Source organism: Hipposideros armiger, unplaced genomic scaffold, assembly GCF_001890085.2.
Source record: "Hipposideros armiger isolate ML-2016 unplaced genomic scaffold, ASM189008v1 scaffold_836, whole genome shotgun sequence".
Classification (NCBI taxonomy): domain Eukaryota; kingdom Metazoa; phylum Chordata; class Mammalia; order Chiroptera; family Hipposideridae; genus Hipposideros; species Hipposideros armiger.
This window is the reverse complement of record NW_017732186.1, coordinates 237,249-256,669: the sequence shown is the minus strand read 5'-3', so window position 1 is coordinate 256,669 and position 19,421 is coordinate 237,249. Positions and strand designations below refer to the sequence as shown.

General features: G+C 37.8%; 1 protein-coding gene across 7 annotated transcripts in view; it reads left to right on the top strand.

Moving 5' to 3' along the window:
• The window catches only part of ST18 (ST18 C2H2C-type zinc finger transcription factor), a 348,100-nt gene that overhangs the window by 278,411 nt on the left and 50,268 nt on the right, over nt 1-19,421 (top strand). For 6 of the 7 annotated variants that reach the window (XM_019629297.1, XM_019629298.1, XM_019629295.1 and 3 more), the window contains 5 exons: nt 2,363-2,562; nt 9,661-10,449; nt 14,920-15,054; nt 17,597-17,687; nt 18,725-18,829. In XM_019629297.1, the coding sequence (XP_019484842.1) occupies nt 2,363-2,562; nt 9,661-10,449; nt 14,920-15,054; nt 17,597-17,687; nt 18,725-18,829 (1,320 nt within the window). The remainder of the gene's footprint in view (nt 1-2,362; nt 2,563-9,660; nt 10,450-14,919; nt 15,055-17,596; nt 17,688-18,724; nt 18,830-19,421) is intronic. The other variant, XM_019629302.1, reaches the window with a different exon arrangement.

The following is a 19,421-nucleotide window of genomic DNA, read 5'->3' as shown; positions in this document are numbered from 1 at the left end:
TTTTTGTTACCATTAAATGTCATCTCATTAGTTTCATTCTACTGCTCCAGACTATGGACATTTTGGGGTCTTAATTACATTTTGCAACATGTTTTTCATTGCTGCAACTCAATAGCATCTCCAGATCTAATGAATGTCGTATAATTCTGCACCTGATGAAGTCCTGTGATGGGCAGCTTCCTTCCAGTTAGAGAGGTGACTGGTTTATCCAGGCACTACTTCACCCAGTTGTCAAATGCAGATGGAAATTACCCAAATTCATTGTTCTAATCTGGCAACATGAAGGGGAGAGCATGAGCTTTGGGGCCCAGCAGAGTGGGATTCAAATATCAGCACCACCAATTACCAGATATGTGATTTGGAAAATGTAATTTGTCTTTTTAAGTAAATTTGGGTAATAGTGTTAACATGGCAAAGTTTGTAAGTATCTTACAGGTAGATGTGCAGCCTCATTCATCACTCCAACCATGAAAGAAAGAAATGACATTTTTCTGACTGACCAGTTCTTTTTAGCCACCCCAGGTATCATTGATCAGTGTTTGCTGCCACTGAAAAACCTTCATCTTTATAAACTTTCTCAGCCTCTTTCCACTTTCTTTCCCTGTTTTAATATCTGAATGACAGTTACCAAGAGCCTCCCTCATTTTATATAAATCTTTTTGGTTCAAGATAATGGTTTACTGGTCTTACTTGTGTATTTTCTGAATATCTTTGATGGAAACTTGCTTAATTTAGGAGACTTTAACTAGTTTAAGGAACTTCTTGAACTCTTTTCACATGACAAGGAAATTTATTTCCCTTTGATATGTTTCTTATGTCCCTCCCCCTTCAAATGTCAATCTCCTTGACAAAGGAGGCAAATGTAAGACAGTTCTGATTCTCTGTGCTCACTCTATTGCATCATAACTGCATGTTGTAGACTGTGTTCTTTGACAAACTGGCAGGTTCAGGCCATGTAGGTGTTCATTTGCTGCAGTCTTCTTATGAAGGCATGTGTTTGCTCTTCATGGTCATCTACTTATATCCTCTTTTGCTCCATCTTCTGTACATGGTCACTTTTAATTTGGGCTATCAGAGCAATTTTGCAAAAGCACATTAGTTTACTTAGAACTACACTGCTCCCTCAGAATAATTTTTCAACTCTCCAATTTTTAATCTTATTCGAGAGATTTCTAACCCTCTTGAATTATTTCTCCTTCCAGAATCATTTATTTCCCCTAGAAGAAGTAGCACTGTTTTCCTCTGAAGTTTTCATCTATGACTATAATAAAATAATTTTCATGAATGGACCACCATCTTTGCATGGATATTTCTAAGAGAACAATTTAATGTCTTTTTTTATTTAGCAATATTACTGAGTATTTAATCATTTTTAGTGATGGAGTAAGTAATATCTTTTTACTCTGAGTCTAGGATTCACTCCTCTGAATCTTTTCATCTAAAGATCTTGCATTTATTCCCCTAGAGCATTTAATAAATATCTCTCACCGACTCACAGTGTTGGCTAAACCCTCTGGTTTGCTGGATCTTGCCAAGAGAATGTTTGTCTTAACTTCAATACATAGAGTGATCTACATTAATTCTGAGAGAGCTGTATGTAAAATATCTATCTTGAAAGGGCTACTCTCAGCATTTCCAAATAAAACCACATGAGAACAGGAGTAAGAATAAACCGTTGTCCATTTTTATAAATTCCAGTCTTATTTCTCCACCTTTTATGTGTTTGTTCTTTGTACCAAATGGGTAAGACTCAAAAAGCAAAATGCCATGTAACATCTTTTCACCTTTTGTATGTGTATGTGTGACTTGAGATGGGTTGATTGAATGTTCATAACTTGTCCCTTCCCTTTGTGCTTCTTTCTTTAAAGTCAAAGCTCAGGAAGTGGCATCTAAAGTTTGATATCCATCTATGGCAGAGATAAACAGTGTGGGTGGTAAACAACTATTGAAAAACCTTGTGATTTATCCATACTAGACACTTTTTTGTTATTGTTGTTTTGTTTTGTTTTGCTTTGTTTTATCTGGTGGTATGTTTTTCACATTAGCTGTTTCTTAGGATTAGCAAACCAGTGCAAATCTTGCTTCATCTTTCCCTGGCTATTTAGTATAGTGCCAAGCAAAGCACAAATTAACATATGCTTACTCAAGATTAAGGATGATTTTTTTAAAAAATTATTTTGATAGGTGGTAAAATAGAATCCACAATTGATTCAATGGATGAGCTCTTTTGTTAGTGCCAAAAATGAACCCTAAACCTTTTGGCCCAAGTTTCCACAGACTTTGGATTATACTTCTGGAAAGTCAAATGGCAAACAGCAGTAAACTATTTTACCACGTTCTTAATTTGTCTCAATCACCACAGTGCTGCATATGATTGTTCCACGGCAAAGAAGAGGCGAGCTGAAGAGCAGGCTTTGGGCGTCCCTGTCAACAAGAGAAAATCCCTGCTAATGAAGCCCCGACACTACAGCCCAAACATGGACTGCAAGGAAGAATGTGACACCAGGACTGAAGCAGAGGAGGATGATGGCCTCCTGGAAACCAACAATCAACCTACCACAGGTAGCAAGGAGGAGTTCCTCAAACTTTCCATACCCTCTGGTACCAATGACTCAGCCTTAATTTATGTAGAACATACAGCCTGTGTGGCTCAAAGCATATTTCAACTTGGAATCAACACCAAACATTTCATTTCATTCAGCATCCATTTATTGAGGGCTGATATATATTTTTTTTATCAGTAACTATGGAATGTCTAAAAATAAGCACCAGAGGGTCCTTGACCTGAGTCCATTTTCAAGACACAGGATTAGACAGTGCCTCTTTCTGAAGAAAATAAAAGGTACTAAACCTTAAAGTTGCAGAGTATCTTGACTCCCTAGTAGGATGGATGACTAATGCCTGAAAGAACTGTTCAAAATAAAAAAAACACACTTAAGCTTTAAGATATGACATATATGAATAAAACATTTATTTTATTTTATAAACATATGTAGTATAATTTAGCCTCCCAAAATATAATTGATGATAACAACATGGACTGATGCCAGTGGACTGTGACCTTAATATTTTCAACATTTTTAAAATAAATATTTATAGCAATGGATTTGCAGAAGGGAATTAAAGTTGGCAGTCTAGAGTCTCCTTTATTTGGAAAATAATACATTATAGAACATTTATCACTGTGGCCATTATTTCCAAAATAAATTATTTTAATTTACCTATAGGCACATATTATGTTTCATGAATTCAATTCTTAACTCACTCATCAAATGCTGTTTGCATGCTAAGTGATAAGTAGTTACTATTTCAAAAATTTAGGATGTGTTTCTACTCAGTTCAGTTACTCCCATTAGTCCCTGGTAGTTAGTGCCTCCAGGTATCAGAATATCACTAACTTTGTGCATGAGGTTGAAATTGAAGGACATGAAAAATATCTCAAAATTTTTATGAAAAAGTAAATAAATGGAAACCTAAAGCTTGACTTATTAGAAAATGAAATTAGGTGTACCTATGTTCTATTAAATACACGTTTTTGTTTTGTTTTGTTTTGTTTTAATTGGGAAATTGGGGGATGGGAACAGCGCTGGGGAATTGGAGAAAGGGGAACAGACAAGTTGCTGTCCTTTTTTTTATTCTTCAGTCTAGTTATGGAGGACGTCACTTCACTTCCCATGTTGGCACCATCATTGTGCTCTTCCCGGTTGAGGCAAATCAGTCGCTGGCTTTTGGACGGCCACTCACAGCGGCTGCTGGCTGCTCACGCTGGCTGCTGGCTACACACGGTAGCCCATGGCAACCCACTGCCACAGGGGCTACAGCCTACGCTGACACCGGCAACTCACGGCAGCCCAGCTCCAGGTTGAGCTGTTGTTCAGCATCTTAGCTGTAGAGGGCAGTGTCACTGGCCCTCATCTGTGGGATCCAAACTGGGGCCTTCTGGCGTCCTAGGCTAGCTCTTAAACAACGTGCCACTCGGCCAGCCCAGTACATGTTTTTTTTTAATGTGACTTTATAAGGAATCAAAATATACTGAATAAATTATTTGAAAAGTAGTATATATTATGCAAATCAAAACAATGCAAGTTTTAGATTATAAGTATCTATTGTATATTGAATTATAGTAATAGCAGTAGGTATTAATAGAAAAGATGTAAAAGCATACTGACTGAGTAAAAATCTCAAATAGGAATCATTAGATCTCCAGTAATTTTGGCTTTCAAGTAGTTTGAGATTCTGTAGTTAAAACCAAGTTGTATTCTGACTTGATAGTGTCTGAGTAAATTTTCTGACTTTTCTGTATTTAGCATATGGCTTAAAGCCTCGTGGCTTATCTGTAAATTATAATCAGCCATGACTTTTTCTGTTTCCTTGAGCTGGTTAGTTTTTGTAGAGTCATGAAAATTACAGATTGAATCTACAAAGTTCTTGAATCAGAATGGTTAGACTTGACATATAATTCATCTAGACATTAATTTACCAAATGTTTAAAAAAATGGGTACCTTTTACACCAACACATTCTTGCAAGTACCGTGAGGACAAGGACTGTATCTTCCCACTGACTTTCCATCTTCTAGTGTAGTTGTGTGATCATCATAGATGCTTATATTAACCAAGAAAATATATTGTCAAAATCTACTCAGCTAAGTTTTCACTTATAAGCACTGATGGACATCTATTTGCAGGTTCTCAAATGTTAACCATTTTTATATTTAGTTCTAGAACCACTTTTACTAACAATAAATAAGCTGAAATTATAGCAGTAGTGGCCATTATTTTTGAATTTCAATATATTCCAGATGCATAAATTGTATCACTTCATCAACCCAACATGACATGAGATATATATGATTATGGTCATAATTTTACAGATGAGATCATGAGGACCAAAAAGATTTAATGCTTAAAGTAATGTAGCTTATAAACGTTGGAAAGAACATGATTAGTAAACAATTGCAGGATAAGCAAAAAGTTATTTCCCAGCTAACCATGCTCCATAATCTAATTATCCCCAAGCTCTGACTACCTTTAGAAAGTAGACTGGGCTAAGTTTCTACAACATTAAATCACAAAGTCACATTTCCAGAAATGACAGGTCACAGATGCTCCTATCTCTCATCGAAAGAGAAAAACTCTAAGTTATCTTCAGTCTTTTGAGCAAGTTATCCCTCATCCTCCAGAGGGGAAGAGAGCTAAGTTAGTGCCCAAGCCCAGTACAAGGGCTTTAGATCTCTTGGGGTACTCTGGGTACCCCAGCATCTTTACCTGGCCAGGTGTGTGCCCAATTGTGTCTTCAGCAGGCAGTTCATATGATGGAGAGAGGATACAGTGCTCATGAAAGCTAAGATCATGAGCTTGTATCCATTTAATAGCAAAACTACAGCCTGTACTCTCAACTGGCTGTCTTTCAAAGAGTTGCAGGTGGGCATTAAGGATGATGGACAAAACTGAGCAGATACACCTTCACTGGGGCAAAGATTAGACAAGCTTGCAAAGTACTACCAGGAGGTAGGACAAGTGAACACTTTCCCAATGCAGACAAGAAAAAGAAGGGTCACCTTACAGTGACATTAACCCAGTGTGGAGTCCCCAGTTTATAGCCACATGCTCATGATTCAGGGAAATCTGTCAGTTATAGGAGTGCAAGGGGCTGAGATGATACTTTTAACACATATTATCTTTCGAAAAATAGCAAGTAAGAGATGAGCCACTCAAATTTTAGAACTTTGAAAGACAAGTTTATTTTTTAAGGCTTTTCTTTCCAGCAAGATTTACATATCAAAGAGGCCTGGAAAACTAATTTATCTATAAAAGTAACTCAGATGACTATACAAACAGAACAGCAATCTAATTATAATGAAATCCAGTTATACTGAAGGAGTAAACTCAAAATGTGTTGCGATTTTCAGAGGATTTTCTTTTATTAAAGTTGTTTTAATGTAGGACAGCTGATATACATGCAATAATCCATTAGCATGGGCCTTCTAGGATTACCAGACACCTCAGAGTAGAGACTTTGGTTTAAAGCAAATAAACAAATGTGAACTTTTACATATTAGGCAAAAATGTTCATTTATTTCACTCTTCAAGGAAAGTGTCAGCTCCAGCCCCTTTAACCTCCCTTACACTTTGAGATGTACTCAGGACTAAGAAAGGGCTGTCCGTGGTAACTGTCCAACTCCCTGACTGCCCCGAGAAGTGGACACTAGGAATTTCTTGACCTATATTGTTGTGGTATTAAGAAAGTAGAGGTGGGGTTATTCGCTAGTTTTTTGTTGTTGTTGTTTTATTTGTTTTTATATTTTTTTATTTACAATTTAGTGATCATTGTTTTTCATTGCTAGTTAGCTGTCAATTGTATTTTAATATCTTTCCATAAATTCACTATTAAAAATTTTCAAACTTTTGAAAATAATAGTCTATTTGTATTCTGAACAGTTTCTCCTACCAGTTGCTGTATTTTGTAGCTTGTTACAGAGGGACAATAGTAGAGCTGGGAAGCACCTGGCCCTGGTTCTGAATCTCACCCCCCTACTGGCCAGGTGTGTGATCTTGAGCAAGCCCTTAGCTCTTTAGAACCATAGTTTCCTTTCTGTAAAATGGAGTAGAAAGTACCTTTCTTGAGTTATTGTGTAGATTAAACAAAATAAAGAATTGAACACCATGCCAGAAACACATTAGTTTATTGCCCTAGGATGTTGTTGCATCATCCAGTCATTGAATCATTGGATTATCCTCATTTTAAAGATGAGGACCCAGGACTCAGAAAACATGGGTCTGTTCAAGGTCACACAGGCCAGTGGTGCTGGGCCAGCCACACGACCCCAGTCTCTGAGCCTCAAAGCCACAGAAGTTTCCCCTCCATGTTGCTCATTGTGCATTGACCCTCCAGTTTCCCCGGACAGTTGGTAAGTTTTGCCGTAGCATGTGTGGTATGGGTGGTGAGCTGGGCTGAGCCTTCCTTGTACTATGAGACTGTGCCCTTTCATGGGACTCAATTTCACTACTTATTCTAAATGATAAACAGGCGCCATCTCACTTACATCGAGGGTCCTACGTATCCTCTGCCATTACTATCTTCTAAAATAGTAAGGGAGAAAAGAGCCATGATTTACTGAAAATCTGTTGGGTGTCACTTGCTTTCCACATGCTCCATGTGACCAGTGTGCCTCACTGTGTGAGTGAAGAGACCAGGATCAGAGAGGTTAGGGAACCTGTCAGAGTTTGCGCAGAGATGAACACCAGGCCCAGAATCAAAACCTAGGTCCCTCTGATTCTAAAGGCAGGAGTCTTTTAATTATCTCAATGGCAAAGCACAAGATAAATCACTAGGCCACTGGGGGAAATAAAAACACACTAGCATAAAAAAAGTAGGCAGCCAATTACAAAGCTAGGAGAAACAAGTGCCTTGTCACAGATCTGTCAGTTTCAAAACCTTACTCAACTTTTTTTTTTCTTAAAATTACAGTGAAAGCTGGGGAGGGGTGGGTACATAAAAAGTTAGTTTGCAGATTTGCAGAGCATCCCTGGAAACCATCACGTGCAATGCACATAGGCACCTCTATCAGCAGGACTCCTCTTTTTCTGAAGAACAATTAATAAATATTTTCTTTTAGCATATAACAAACAGTTGAACCAAACAATTATGTAAACTGGAAATGACCCAAAATGCTAGCAGTTGGCAGCAGCACAGTGAAATGCATTGTCGTGCACATGTGCATTTTTGTCACTCCCGCCTCTCTGGTGATCTGCACTTAATAGGAATATTTTAAACTATGTAGCTAAGCAACAGAGGTAATTGTTGCTTTCTAGAGCTTTTGTTAGCACTCTAACACAGCCCAAATATGCATAATTAGGTATAATGTCTATAAATCATTATTGTACACATGTGGGTAGTTAAGTGGAGTGAGAGAATAGTTCAATGAATTGAGCATATTCACTGAAAATGCTTTTTATTTGTTTTCTGTAGTTCATAATACTTTAAAATTATCATAACCCTTTACACTTTCTCTAAATCGCCAACCGTGATATTGAGAAAAACTTCATTTGCATTTTAGACTATGTTTAATATATTATTTAAACCTGGAGTTCCTCTGATATGAATTCAGATGAGGGTAGACCATCCTATCAAATATTATGTGCTTGTTTATCCAGCCTCTTTTCTAGGAAGTAAAATGTTAAATTTTTCAGTTTGTGTTGAATAGATCCCAACAAAAGACTGCACCCTATAATCAGCATTATTTAAAGGGGCTAGTGTTGTACTAAATTCTTCCCTTCATCCAAAAATGCTTTTAGTTACTATGGCAATATTTACTTGATCCTGGCAGTCCAGTGTTGATTTAGGGAGATAATTACCAGAAAGGAAGATGATGGAGATGTATTTTTGAGTGTCCTTGTCAGAGACAATGTTTATAAAAAATTAAATGAGACGAAAAAAGGCACATTGTCTTCTGCACAGACACCCTCTCTCTCAACCCTCACACAGGATGGCTGTGCTTTTCTTCCCTCCAAATGTGTTTATTGACACAGAATGCACTTCACTTGGTATCTTTAGCAGTCTTTAAAGGGGCTTATTATTTTGAGTTTCCCTTCCCCCACCCTGCCTTTTGAGACACAGAAATGGTTCTGCTTCTGGGTGCCATGTTCCCTAGACTACACCTTGTGCTGGGCCAGGGTTAGGTCACCAGAAAATCTGCACCCTTATTGGTGTGTTTGCACTGGGACAGGCTTGGTATATACAATCTTGTCACCCCAACTGGGCCAGTGCAGAGAGTGAAAGAGGGTGACACTAACAACTGTACTAGGACCACAGAGATCCAGTGGGCTATCCTAGACAGAACTGGCACTTGGGAGCCTGTTTGCAGTCACAGGGCTCATTGACTGTCAAGATGCCAGTTGACCCTGCACTGAGAACTAGTTAATCTTCAACGTCCTCCAACCATCCCCATCTCTTGTCTCATTTCCTTTTTACACAAATGCACACAAGTACCAGACCAGAAAATGTGTTATTCTTTAAGACATTATTTGATCATGTTAATTTTCCCATTTGCTTGCATTTTCCTCAGCATGGAATTTTCATATGACAATTATGAAAGTGGCCAAAAAGTCTTAAAAGCTTCAGAATTTTTTTTAGTTATCATCTCTATGTAGATGTATTTTAGCTAACATTCCATAAAATCTGAGAGTAGGAAAATAGAAAATATAAAACATAAGCTAAATAGGCTTTGAAAATGTATTGCAGTGCTAACAGAGAAATCTTATGAATATTTCCTTTATAGTATATAGTATTATGTATATTTGATTTCATTCTACATGGCTAAGATTTGCAAATATAAGAGATACAGTAACAATAATTTCACCATTAGCACTCTGTTATTGTTATGTATCTGTTTCAGTACCCTGGAAGTACTTAGACCTAAATATACTGAAAATTCTAATAGCTCATTTTTTAAAGGTAATTCTCATTATATCAGAATATTAAGGTCTAAGTTTTGTTTTGTTTTAAGAGGCTATTTTTCTCCCAATGTTTTTGAAAATTGATAGAACCTATATACTCACATATTTCCTTAAAATATTTTTGAAAATAGTTCTCAAAATAGTTTTAAATTATTAAATAAATTTCTTCTTGTTTTTCAAATATTGGTTTTATTTTTCCATAGAAGAAATCATGATAAAACCTGTGGATGAAAATCCTCATTCAACTGCACAGGAAAACTCCAATGGGAAGGAAGACAGATATGGCTGTTACCAAGATCTCATAGCTAAATCTTTAATGAACTTGGGGAAATTTGAAAAATATGCATCTGTTCAGACCATAAAAGAAAACTTAAATGGCGGTGGAATTCAATCTCTAAAAGCAGAGAATGAAGAAATAGATGAGTGCTTTATGATTCATTCCAATGACGGGAAAGACAAAAGTGACTCCCAGTTAAGGTTCTGCTCCTCCGATGACAACGAAAGTAACTCTGGAAGTGCAGAGAATGGTTGGGACAGTGGCTCCAACTTCTCAGAAGAAACCAATCCGCATAGAGGCCCAAAGTATATTTTAGTGGATAATAGAAAAGTCCTATTGGAAGTTCCTGAAATAAAAACTGAAGGTGACAAATTTATCTCTTGTAAAAACAGGTGTGATTCTGAAACAGAAAGGAGAGACCCACAGAATGCTCACATGGAACCACTGGATGGCAAAGCCCAGTCCTCATTCCCTGGGAGTGAGGAAGATGATAACCAGTGCCTGGCAGCTATGACAGAAGAGTCTGTTGACCTGGAGAAAGCAAAGGGGAACTTAAGTTTGCTGGAGCAGGCAATTGCTCTGCAGGCTGAGCGAGGTTGTGTTTTTCACAACACCTACAAAGAGCTGGACAGGTTTCTACTGGAGCACCTAGCAGGGGAAAGGAGGCAAACCAAAGTTATTGACATGGGTGGAAGACAAGTCTTTAGCAGCAAACGTAAGACATGTTTTTTCAATTATTTTAGAAATAAAATTGCTTTAAGGTTCGGGGGGGGGGGGAAATTAGTAAGATTTGATTATCTTTTCCAAATAGCGTTCTGACAACTTACAATTTAAAAACTAATTTATATTATAAAATAAACAACTTATTTTTTCTCCTACTCTCTAGATTGTTCTCAGGTTAAATTTACCAGTCAGCTTTATCACACACGATAAAGGGATCATTTGCCTCTATTTCTTTTAATTTGACTGCTTCTTAAAAATACATAGTACTTTAAAAAGGTACTTCATTGGACATGTTAGAAGTATGTTAGTATTATTGGATTTGAAATCATTGTATTAGTCAAATCAATCCCAGAAATTTATTTTTTCTTTCCCATCCTCTTTCTGAAATCATCTGACTACTTTTGAGCTTCAAAATAATGTCAAACTATCTGCAAGTCAGGCAAGATGATCTGATCCTTCTTAGGATAAAACTATATGTTAATGCTTTTATAAGCCTATGCTTTTTACAAGCTCTCTAAACCAGGGCCTACAAGTATATGGGCCAAACTTGAATGAGAGAGTAAATGTGCTTGGAGGAGACAACAATTATTCCTCAGACTTTAGGGAAATTTTCTTCCCTCTTTCATAAATATAATCACCTCCCCTGCCCTCCCAGCCTTGTACCAGGTGGGCTTGGTGATGATTTCTACAGTTAAGTGGAATTTCTCAACTGGTGATATTTAAGTGCCTTGAAGGCTGTTGAAGATGGGTATTTCCAGGATCCCATCAGACTCACTGTTCCAGAACTTGATTTTTTTTTCAAAGCAAGTTTTTAAGGTGCCTCTTGGACACCCTAAAGTCTGAGAATCACAGAATTTGGGCAGGAGTGTCTTAGAGAAAATCAAGGTTGTGGCCCCAAAATGCTTGTAAGAATAATAATGGTATGATTGAGATGTTCCGATTGCTGGTATTTATGCAGAAATAAATGATATAATTTGTCCTTTTAAGTGCATTTTAGTACTCACTCCAATCTTATCAGATATTCTCTTGCAGATTATAAAATAATGTCATGTGGTAAGGAGCAAGATAATGCTACGCACATATACTACCAGGGTTGGGATGGAGACAGAATGTTAACACTGTATTTAGCTCTATGCACTCCACTAATATGCAACTGTTGAACTTACCTGTGTGTGTGTGTGTGTGTGTGTGTGTGTTTTAATGAACTTCAAAATCAGAAAAAAAGATGACATTTACTTCAAATTCCTCCACCCCATAACTTACACTATATTCTAGGTCATTATTCTAAGATACATAGTTTCCCATTTCAACATCTCTAAAATCAGAAGGGTGTGGCATGATTTAATTTTCAATAGTTTTTTTTTCTTACTAGCACACAAAATGATGTTTCTTCTTACAATTGATAACTTTCAGCCAATAAAATCCAGTATTTGGAGAAACTTTAACTATTTGTGCTTTAGCTTAAAATACTTGAGAATCCTTTGGTCATTTCTGTAGAACTTCTAAAATTTTTTGTTTTCCAAAATTAACAAAGAAATAGAATCTGGGCTTGTAGACACTTCATGTTGGAGACTTACTAAATAACTAATGCAGCTGCATGAGTCAATAGTATGTCTTGTTATATGGTGTATGATCCTGCCTTGGGGTGTTAAGAGCCTATGCAAGATCGAGACCACACTAATGTAAAACAGACAAAAAAAAAAAGTGAAGCTCACAATGCAGGGAAACTGCAGGCTTAGCCTAGAGGATGCCTGCAGAGTCCAAATTAAGTATTCACTTCCTGTTCCTTGTTCCAGATGTTGGAGCCAGCTGAGTAAGAGGCACTGTTTTCTCTGGCATGCATTCCATTTTTCTTGTCCCAAATGATAGCCTTGCTCTCCATAAAACCACCCTAATTTTCCATACACCTTGGGCATGTGACTCTGCTGTTAAGGAGAGAACACTAGGGTTTTAAAATATCATTTTACCCTAGTCTTCAGATGAGTCAGCAATTTAAAAAAAAAAAAAAGTTTGGCTCTCCTGTTGCTACTAAGCATTTAGTGAGACTTTAGGAAACAATATAAGTAGCGTCATCATACAATTTATTGTACAGCCAAGGATACTTTAAGAGTGGAGGGGAGTGATATGAACAATCACACAAGTATATCAGGTGTGTATAAGGTCACCTTCATTATGTAGCATTCCACAGAGAAAGTCAAAGAAGAGGAATCAGGTCTGAGAGTCACAGGAGCTCTTGTTTCTTATCTTGCAAACAGGTTCTGCCCTATAGAGCACTTATTTCATCAGCATCTTTTTTTCACCCACAGAGAAGAGGCTTGCTGACAAAGGTGCATGATGGACTGTCACTGGACCATACCTGGTCAGGTGCCAGCCCTGCCTTATCTCCCACACCCTCTGTGGCTTCCTGTAGACAAATAGTGTGGCAAGGAGGGGAAATGCTTGATGCCAAACCTTTCAATGTGGTTTAGAAATGTGGCCTCACCTGGATGAGGTCCAAGAAAGGAGGGGCACCAAAATACACACTGCTTCTCGTTTTTCCTAGTTCACTTTCATATTTCACTATCATCAAACTTCCAAGATTTTGACTAGTGGTCTATAGATATTTCATGCCCAAATCAACTTGAAATTTTGCAACATTTTTGGATTAAATAAAATTTATATCCATAAAATCATAGACCATGTCAAAATTCTTAATATGTCCCTTTGTCACTTACAGAAAACAGAGCACATTCTCGAAATCATGGTCTTTAAATTCTACCTCTCATCCGCTGTTCCTTTTCCTTTCTCACAATTTAGAGCTTTCGTTTCTCTCTGCTCTCCACCCCCTCATGGGAGATAACTTGAAGGATCCTTGACTCCTCCCCTTTGCTGAAACCATGCCTCCAAATAATTGCATTACATACAACCTGCTGTGCCCATCTGCCCAGGACCGTTTATAATCCAACAACTGGAGTGGCATGCCATCACAGAGGCACGACTGCTCATCGCAGTATTTGGCCCTGGAGAAGGCTGCCGCATCCCGCAACATTGCCCTGCTCCTGGTGCCATGCTTGGAGCAGGAGCATACGTGCTGTCGACTCTGCCCGGAATTTCATCGGCGGCAGCTTTCTGGCAGCAGGATTGTACACATTATTTATTCTCACTCTCAGCATCAAATGTGTTCTTTCTTCTTCATACTTCACGTTCTGAGAAGCCTGCAGCGGCTTCCGTTCCACAGCGGTCTTTTCCCTGCTGCTTGTTCTTCTTCCGGTTCCTCTAAATATCCAGAACGCTGAGTGACAAGCTTGCCCCAATGACTGGTATCATTCCATGCAAGAGTGAGGGGGCAGTTTGAGCTATAAGAATCCATTTCTGTTCTAAGTTCATCTACATCTCAATCACCAATATGAAAATATCTAAAAACCTCGTCTGTGTTAGCTCTAACCTCCATAGTATTCATGTTAGTCCTGGTTTCTTTTATATACTTATAGAACACTTTAACCCTCAGCAATGTGTGTGCCAGAAAATTAAAGCCCTGAGATTATCTTCAGCCTTCCCCTCTAAGCTGCTGTCCCATGGCAGCCTCACAAAATGTGTTAGGAGGTGTCCCTATTCCCCGCCAGGCTGCACCTGTGATCCCCACCCCCACCCACGTTCTTGGTAGTGCTCTGTACTTCAGGCCACTCAAGGCAGTTTCCACTCTTTGTATTTCCATTATCTCTAAGTCTCCCACAAGAACAATTCCTTGCCAAATCTTATTCCTATTGCCTCTGTTTTTAGTTTCTGCATTCAGAGTAAAATCAACAGCTTCTTCTCTGTAGTCACTGCATATTGATCCAAAATGGCTACCCACTGGCGTTCTGAAACTTTGGGCCTCTGCAGCACTGTCAATTAGTTGGGCATGGCACAAGATGGCATTCTTGACTCCCTGTCCTAATTCTTGTCAGAGCAGGTTCCACCCATGTCTAGGAGCAGCCAGCCCCTGGAACCCAAGCCCTAGGGCCACATGCTCCCAGGTACCCACAGTGACAAGGCGAGAGACGTACTTCTCAGATATGGGGGCTTCTTTGTTTTGTAATTTTGAACTTGGCTTCTTCCAGACTCTTTCAATAGGAGATAGTTTTGGTTTAAATAAATTCTTTCTCACCTTTTTTTTCTTTTCAGGATCCTGTGCACCAATGGTGTGGAATTGATTTTTCATAATGAGGCTTTAACTACAGTCTGTGACATGACAACTTAAAAAATCATCTCTGTTTTAACACTCCTTTGCCCTGTGTTGGCCTTTGCTTAGGAAACCAAGAAAATTGAAAACATGTTTTATGTTTCCAGAGGTCTTAGTTGAGGGTCTTATCCAAGGCAATGTGAGAAGAGTGTTTATGATGATAATACTGAATAAAGTGAGAATGTCACCCTGCAAGGCCATTCTATTTAAAGGGAAAGGAAAGAATAACCAAATGAATCTCTCAATTTAATTTCTCTGTAGATTCACCGAGGCTTGAAAAGAGGGAGACCAAATGTCCTATCCCAGGGTGTGATGGCACAGGACATGTGACAGGGCTCTACCCCCACCACCGCAGCCTTTCGGGGTGCCCCCACAAGGTGCGGGTTCCCCTGGAAAGTGAGTACTGCTTATCCCTAAAAGAAGTAGGTGCCTTGTTATACATGTTATGACATCACAATGTTATCTTCTTTCTCCTCTAATTTGGAATCAGGAATGGAAATATAAAGTTTTCTATGTGTCAAGATATTGGGTTGTTGGAAAAGTCATAATGTATTTTTCTATGTTTTTCGTTGCAAAAATGTGTCATGACTTTTCTGACAACCCAATAGTTTTCATCTAACCTGGTGTTTAAAATGTAGTGTACTAATAGAAAACTTGGAGTATAGTCAGGCCAATAGATCAAGAGATGACTAACATTGTGAAGATAATCAGAAGAAGGGGTGAATTATGGGCAAGAGCCTTTATTGTGGTTTCCATGGGAAGGAGCAGAGTAAGCAGGCTTGGGATTGGAAAGCTTGAATTCTTTCAGTGGGCTCTGGGGTTTAGGGGCTATCTGTAATTGTCTGGTTCCTGGCTCTTGGAGATTAGAGCAGGTGGAGAGTGTCCTGAAGTGTAAGAGCCCCATGAAGGAGGCAGTTGGCAGAGGACTCAGACTTGGTTTGCTGTATCTCTAAAGTATTTACTATTGCTAGGAATTAGGTATCCCTGGGAGGGACAGTCTCTCCAGGGTTAGCAAGGCCTCAGATGTCCAAGTACAAATACATAAAATGAGAGACATCGTTAGTACACTGTGGAACTGCACAGTCCTTTCTCACTTGGAGACATAGCTTCCTGAGGCCACAAGCAGTGTTAGCCTCAGTGCATCATTTAAATATGGGAAGTACATCACAATGCCAACGTCCTCCCAGCCCACTCTGCACTTATGGACACGTGATGTCTGTGATGCTGCCCCAGGACATCCTATATCAGCTGAGGGCCCTGATCAAGAGCCAACTTGAGTTAGCCTCCCCATCCAAAGCCCCGCAGTGAGCTAGGAAACTGAAGGAAAAGGAAAGGGCTGCCTCCTCGGTTATGAAGTATCTGTGTCACGTCTTCTACTTTTTTGTCATTTTTATTAGTTTTAGGTATACAAAGCAATGTACTAGTTAGACATTTACAACCCTTACAAAATGATAAACCCCCATCCACTACCCTTCTGACATTGTATATAGCTCTTACAATACCACTGACTATCTTCCCTATGTTGTACTCCACATCCTGTGAAGATTATATATATAATTTAATTATATTTGACATTTGATATTGTTCTACTTCAGCTTCAGATGTATAGCATATTGGTCAGACATCTACACAGTCTATGAAGTGATCTCCCTGATAAGTCCAGTGCCCACCTGACACCTTACAATGTTATTGATTATAGTCCCCATACTGTATTTCATATCCCTGTGACTATTAATTTGCACTTTCTAATCCCTTCACCTTCCCCATCCCCATCTCCCTCCCATCTATCCACCATAAGGTTTTTATTTTAATCTCTGAGTCTATTTCTGTTTAGTTTGCTGGTTTATTTTGTTCTTTAGATTTCACATATAGACGAGATCATATGGTATTTGTCTTTCTCAGTCTGACTTACTTCACTTAGTGTAAAATTCTCTAGGTCCATCCATGTTGTTGCAAATGGTAAGATTTCATTCTTTTTTATGGCCGAGTAATACTCCATTGTATAAATGTACCACAGTTTCTTAATCCAGTCATCTATTGATGGGCACTTCGGTTGTTTCCATATCTTGGCTATTGTGAATAGCACTGCAATAAACATAGGGGTGCATGTATTTTCTCAAATTAGTGTTTTGGATACCCAGGAGTGAAATTGCTGAGTCATAAGGTAACTACCATTTTCAGTTTTTTGAGGTACTTCCATACTGTTTTCCATAGTAGCTGCACCAATCTGCAATCCCACTAACAGTGCGCGAGGGTTCCCTTTTTCCCACATCCTCGTCATCTACTTTTTTAACATACTTATTGAAACACCTCTTAGATCATACAAACTACAGTGATGGGAAGGCCTCAGCATCACCCTTCTCAAAAGCATTTTTTTTAAGTACTGAATCTAATTATCTCAGCACTGTTGCATTGGATTAGCAGTTTCACAAATTCTTTACCTGATTGTTCACCCAATCATGCTCTCACCAATAATTGAATGGCAGTGAGGGTGGAGAGTAGGGGGCGATGGACAAGGTTCCAAAATAATATCTCTTAGGAAATAAAGAAAACTACAGTCAGAATGTCACGTTGTGGGGAAAAGATAGAAAAACTACTATTTGACAAATAATGGTTTCCATTTACTTCAGGGAAAAGCACATAAATGTGAAAGGAAGGTTATGAACTTTTCAGTTTAAGTTAAATATAAGCAGAATAGTCTCATGTAAGTCTAGTGTTAACTATAACATGAAGTTTAGAAAAACTAAAACTTGAACAAGCTTGCTGAATTTAATTTTTGAAGTCCTTACGTACTTATTTATTTCAACTCGAATGATTATGGGGAGGGAACATGGATTATGTAACTAAATTTGAGTGCAAAGTTGAAAAATCGATTTATTAGTGTGTTATGTATTTATGGTATATTGTTTTTTCCTTTTATGTGATATTTTGTGCTTAGTTCTTGCCATGCATGAAAATGTGCTCAAGTGTCCCACTCCAGGATGCACAGGAAGAGGGCATGTGAACAGCAACCGCAACACCCACAGGAGGTAATTGTGATGAGTTTATAATCTTGTTCATTACAAAAACAAGTGAGAGAAAATTTCCACCAAGAAAATGAGGAACTAACAATGTGTTTTCAAAATTACTGGATCATTATCAAATACCTTACCACTTGAAATACATAAGCATTTGTCAGAGTAAAAAAAAAAATGACCACATTATTTACTTTCCTAGAAATTTTCATTTAGCAACCAATTATGCTAACAAAAAAAATGTTACATTTGAAGACTAGGGTAATGCATTCATATCATCATACAAGTAGAACATGTTCTCTTTTGCTATGGACCATCACCATAGCTGTTTAGACATTGAAAAGAGTTGCTTATAGGTTATCTTGAATCCCATCCAATAAGCATTTAAAAGGTACCAAAATGGTTTCAATATACTGTGTAAACCAGGACAAAAGTGAAAATTATTTCATTTCTTTGAGAGTCATCTCATTGAGATCACAACTAAAAACAGAAGTGTGCATTTATATATCAAAGTATTGTGCATATATAAATATTTTTGGTGAAATGCTTATTGTTTTATGTGTATCTTATATCATGTATATATTATATGGTCTTGAGATACTATTTGATTTATAAGCATATTGCCAGAAACCTTCATATTCTATTCTTTCAATTTAAACTATGATATCAAACTAAGTCACTACCATTTTGCTAAACATCCTTAGGTAAATCATGGAACTATCATGCTGACATTTATAGTTTGACACATTGCAATTGGAGTAAGCACATTCCACCTAAAATATTATGAAGTTTCAGAATAATTTAATTATTTCTCCCTTACATAATATTTTGATTAAAAAATGAGTTTGTTATCTATCATCTCTGAGATGGGGTTGAGGGACAGATGTTGACACTACAGTTTACAAGACCCTTTGGGATCTTTTGGTATGAGAATGGTGCTAAGAGAACTATTAACATGAATTAACATTTAGTGTGTACCAAGTATGTTGTAAGGTACGTGCCAAAGCAAATCATCTTTTTAACTCAAGTCCTCCCACTTTTTTTTAAAACAGTCTTTCTGGTTGTCCAATTGCTGCAGCTGAAAAATTGGCAATGTCCCAAGACAAAAGTCAGCTTGATTCTCCCCAAACCGGGCAGTGTCTTGACGAGGTTCACAGGTATGACCCTTCCATGATGTCCCTGATACTCTATTCATGCCATGCTCCTACACAATGGCTCTGTCACTCCTCAGATGCCTGATCTTCATTCTCAGCTACCAATTTACTCGAGAGGCTGGTCCAGTTGATCAAACTGTCACTTAATGGAACTTCTAGACTCTCCGGAAGTTTCACTTGAAATTAATCTGTATGCAAAGGCAACGTAATGTGGATGAATCTAAAAGAAATAAAGTATATGATAACATATATTAATCAAAATTCTGCATCAATAAATAAAACCCATCCCACTGGTCAGGTAAACATTTCCTTATGATTGACTTAACCTTTCTGCCCAGAGTAATGCCATCATAAATCACCCATACCTACTCAAACTATATGATGTTATTTATTCATCCTTCTGTTCCACCTATACATATAGTTTCTTTAAAACAAAAATTTATTCCATGAGTTGATAACTTATTGGTAAAATATTTCCTGTTGGTCTGAGATGTTCACAATATATAGTAGCTTGGAAGACCTCACTTATAGCTAAATAATAAACTATGTATGATACCACTTAATATCAAGTTATACATTTATTAATATAAAAATA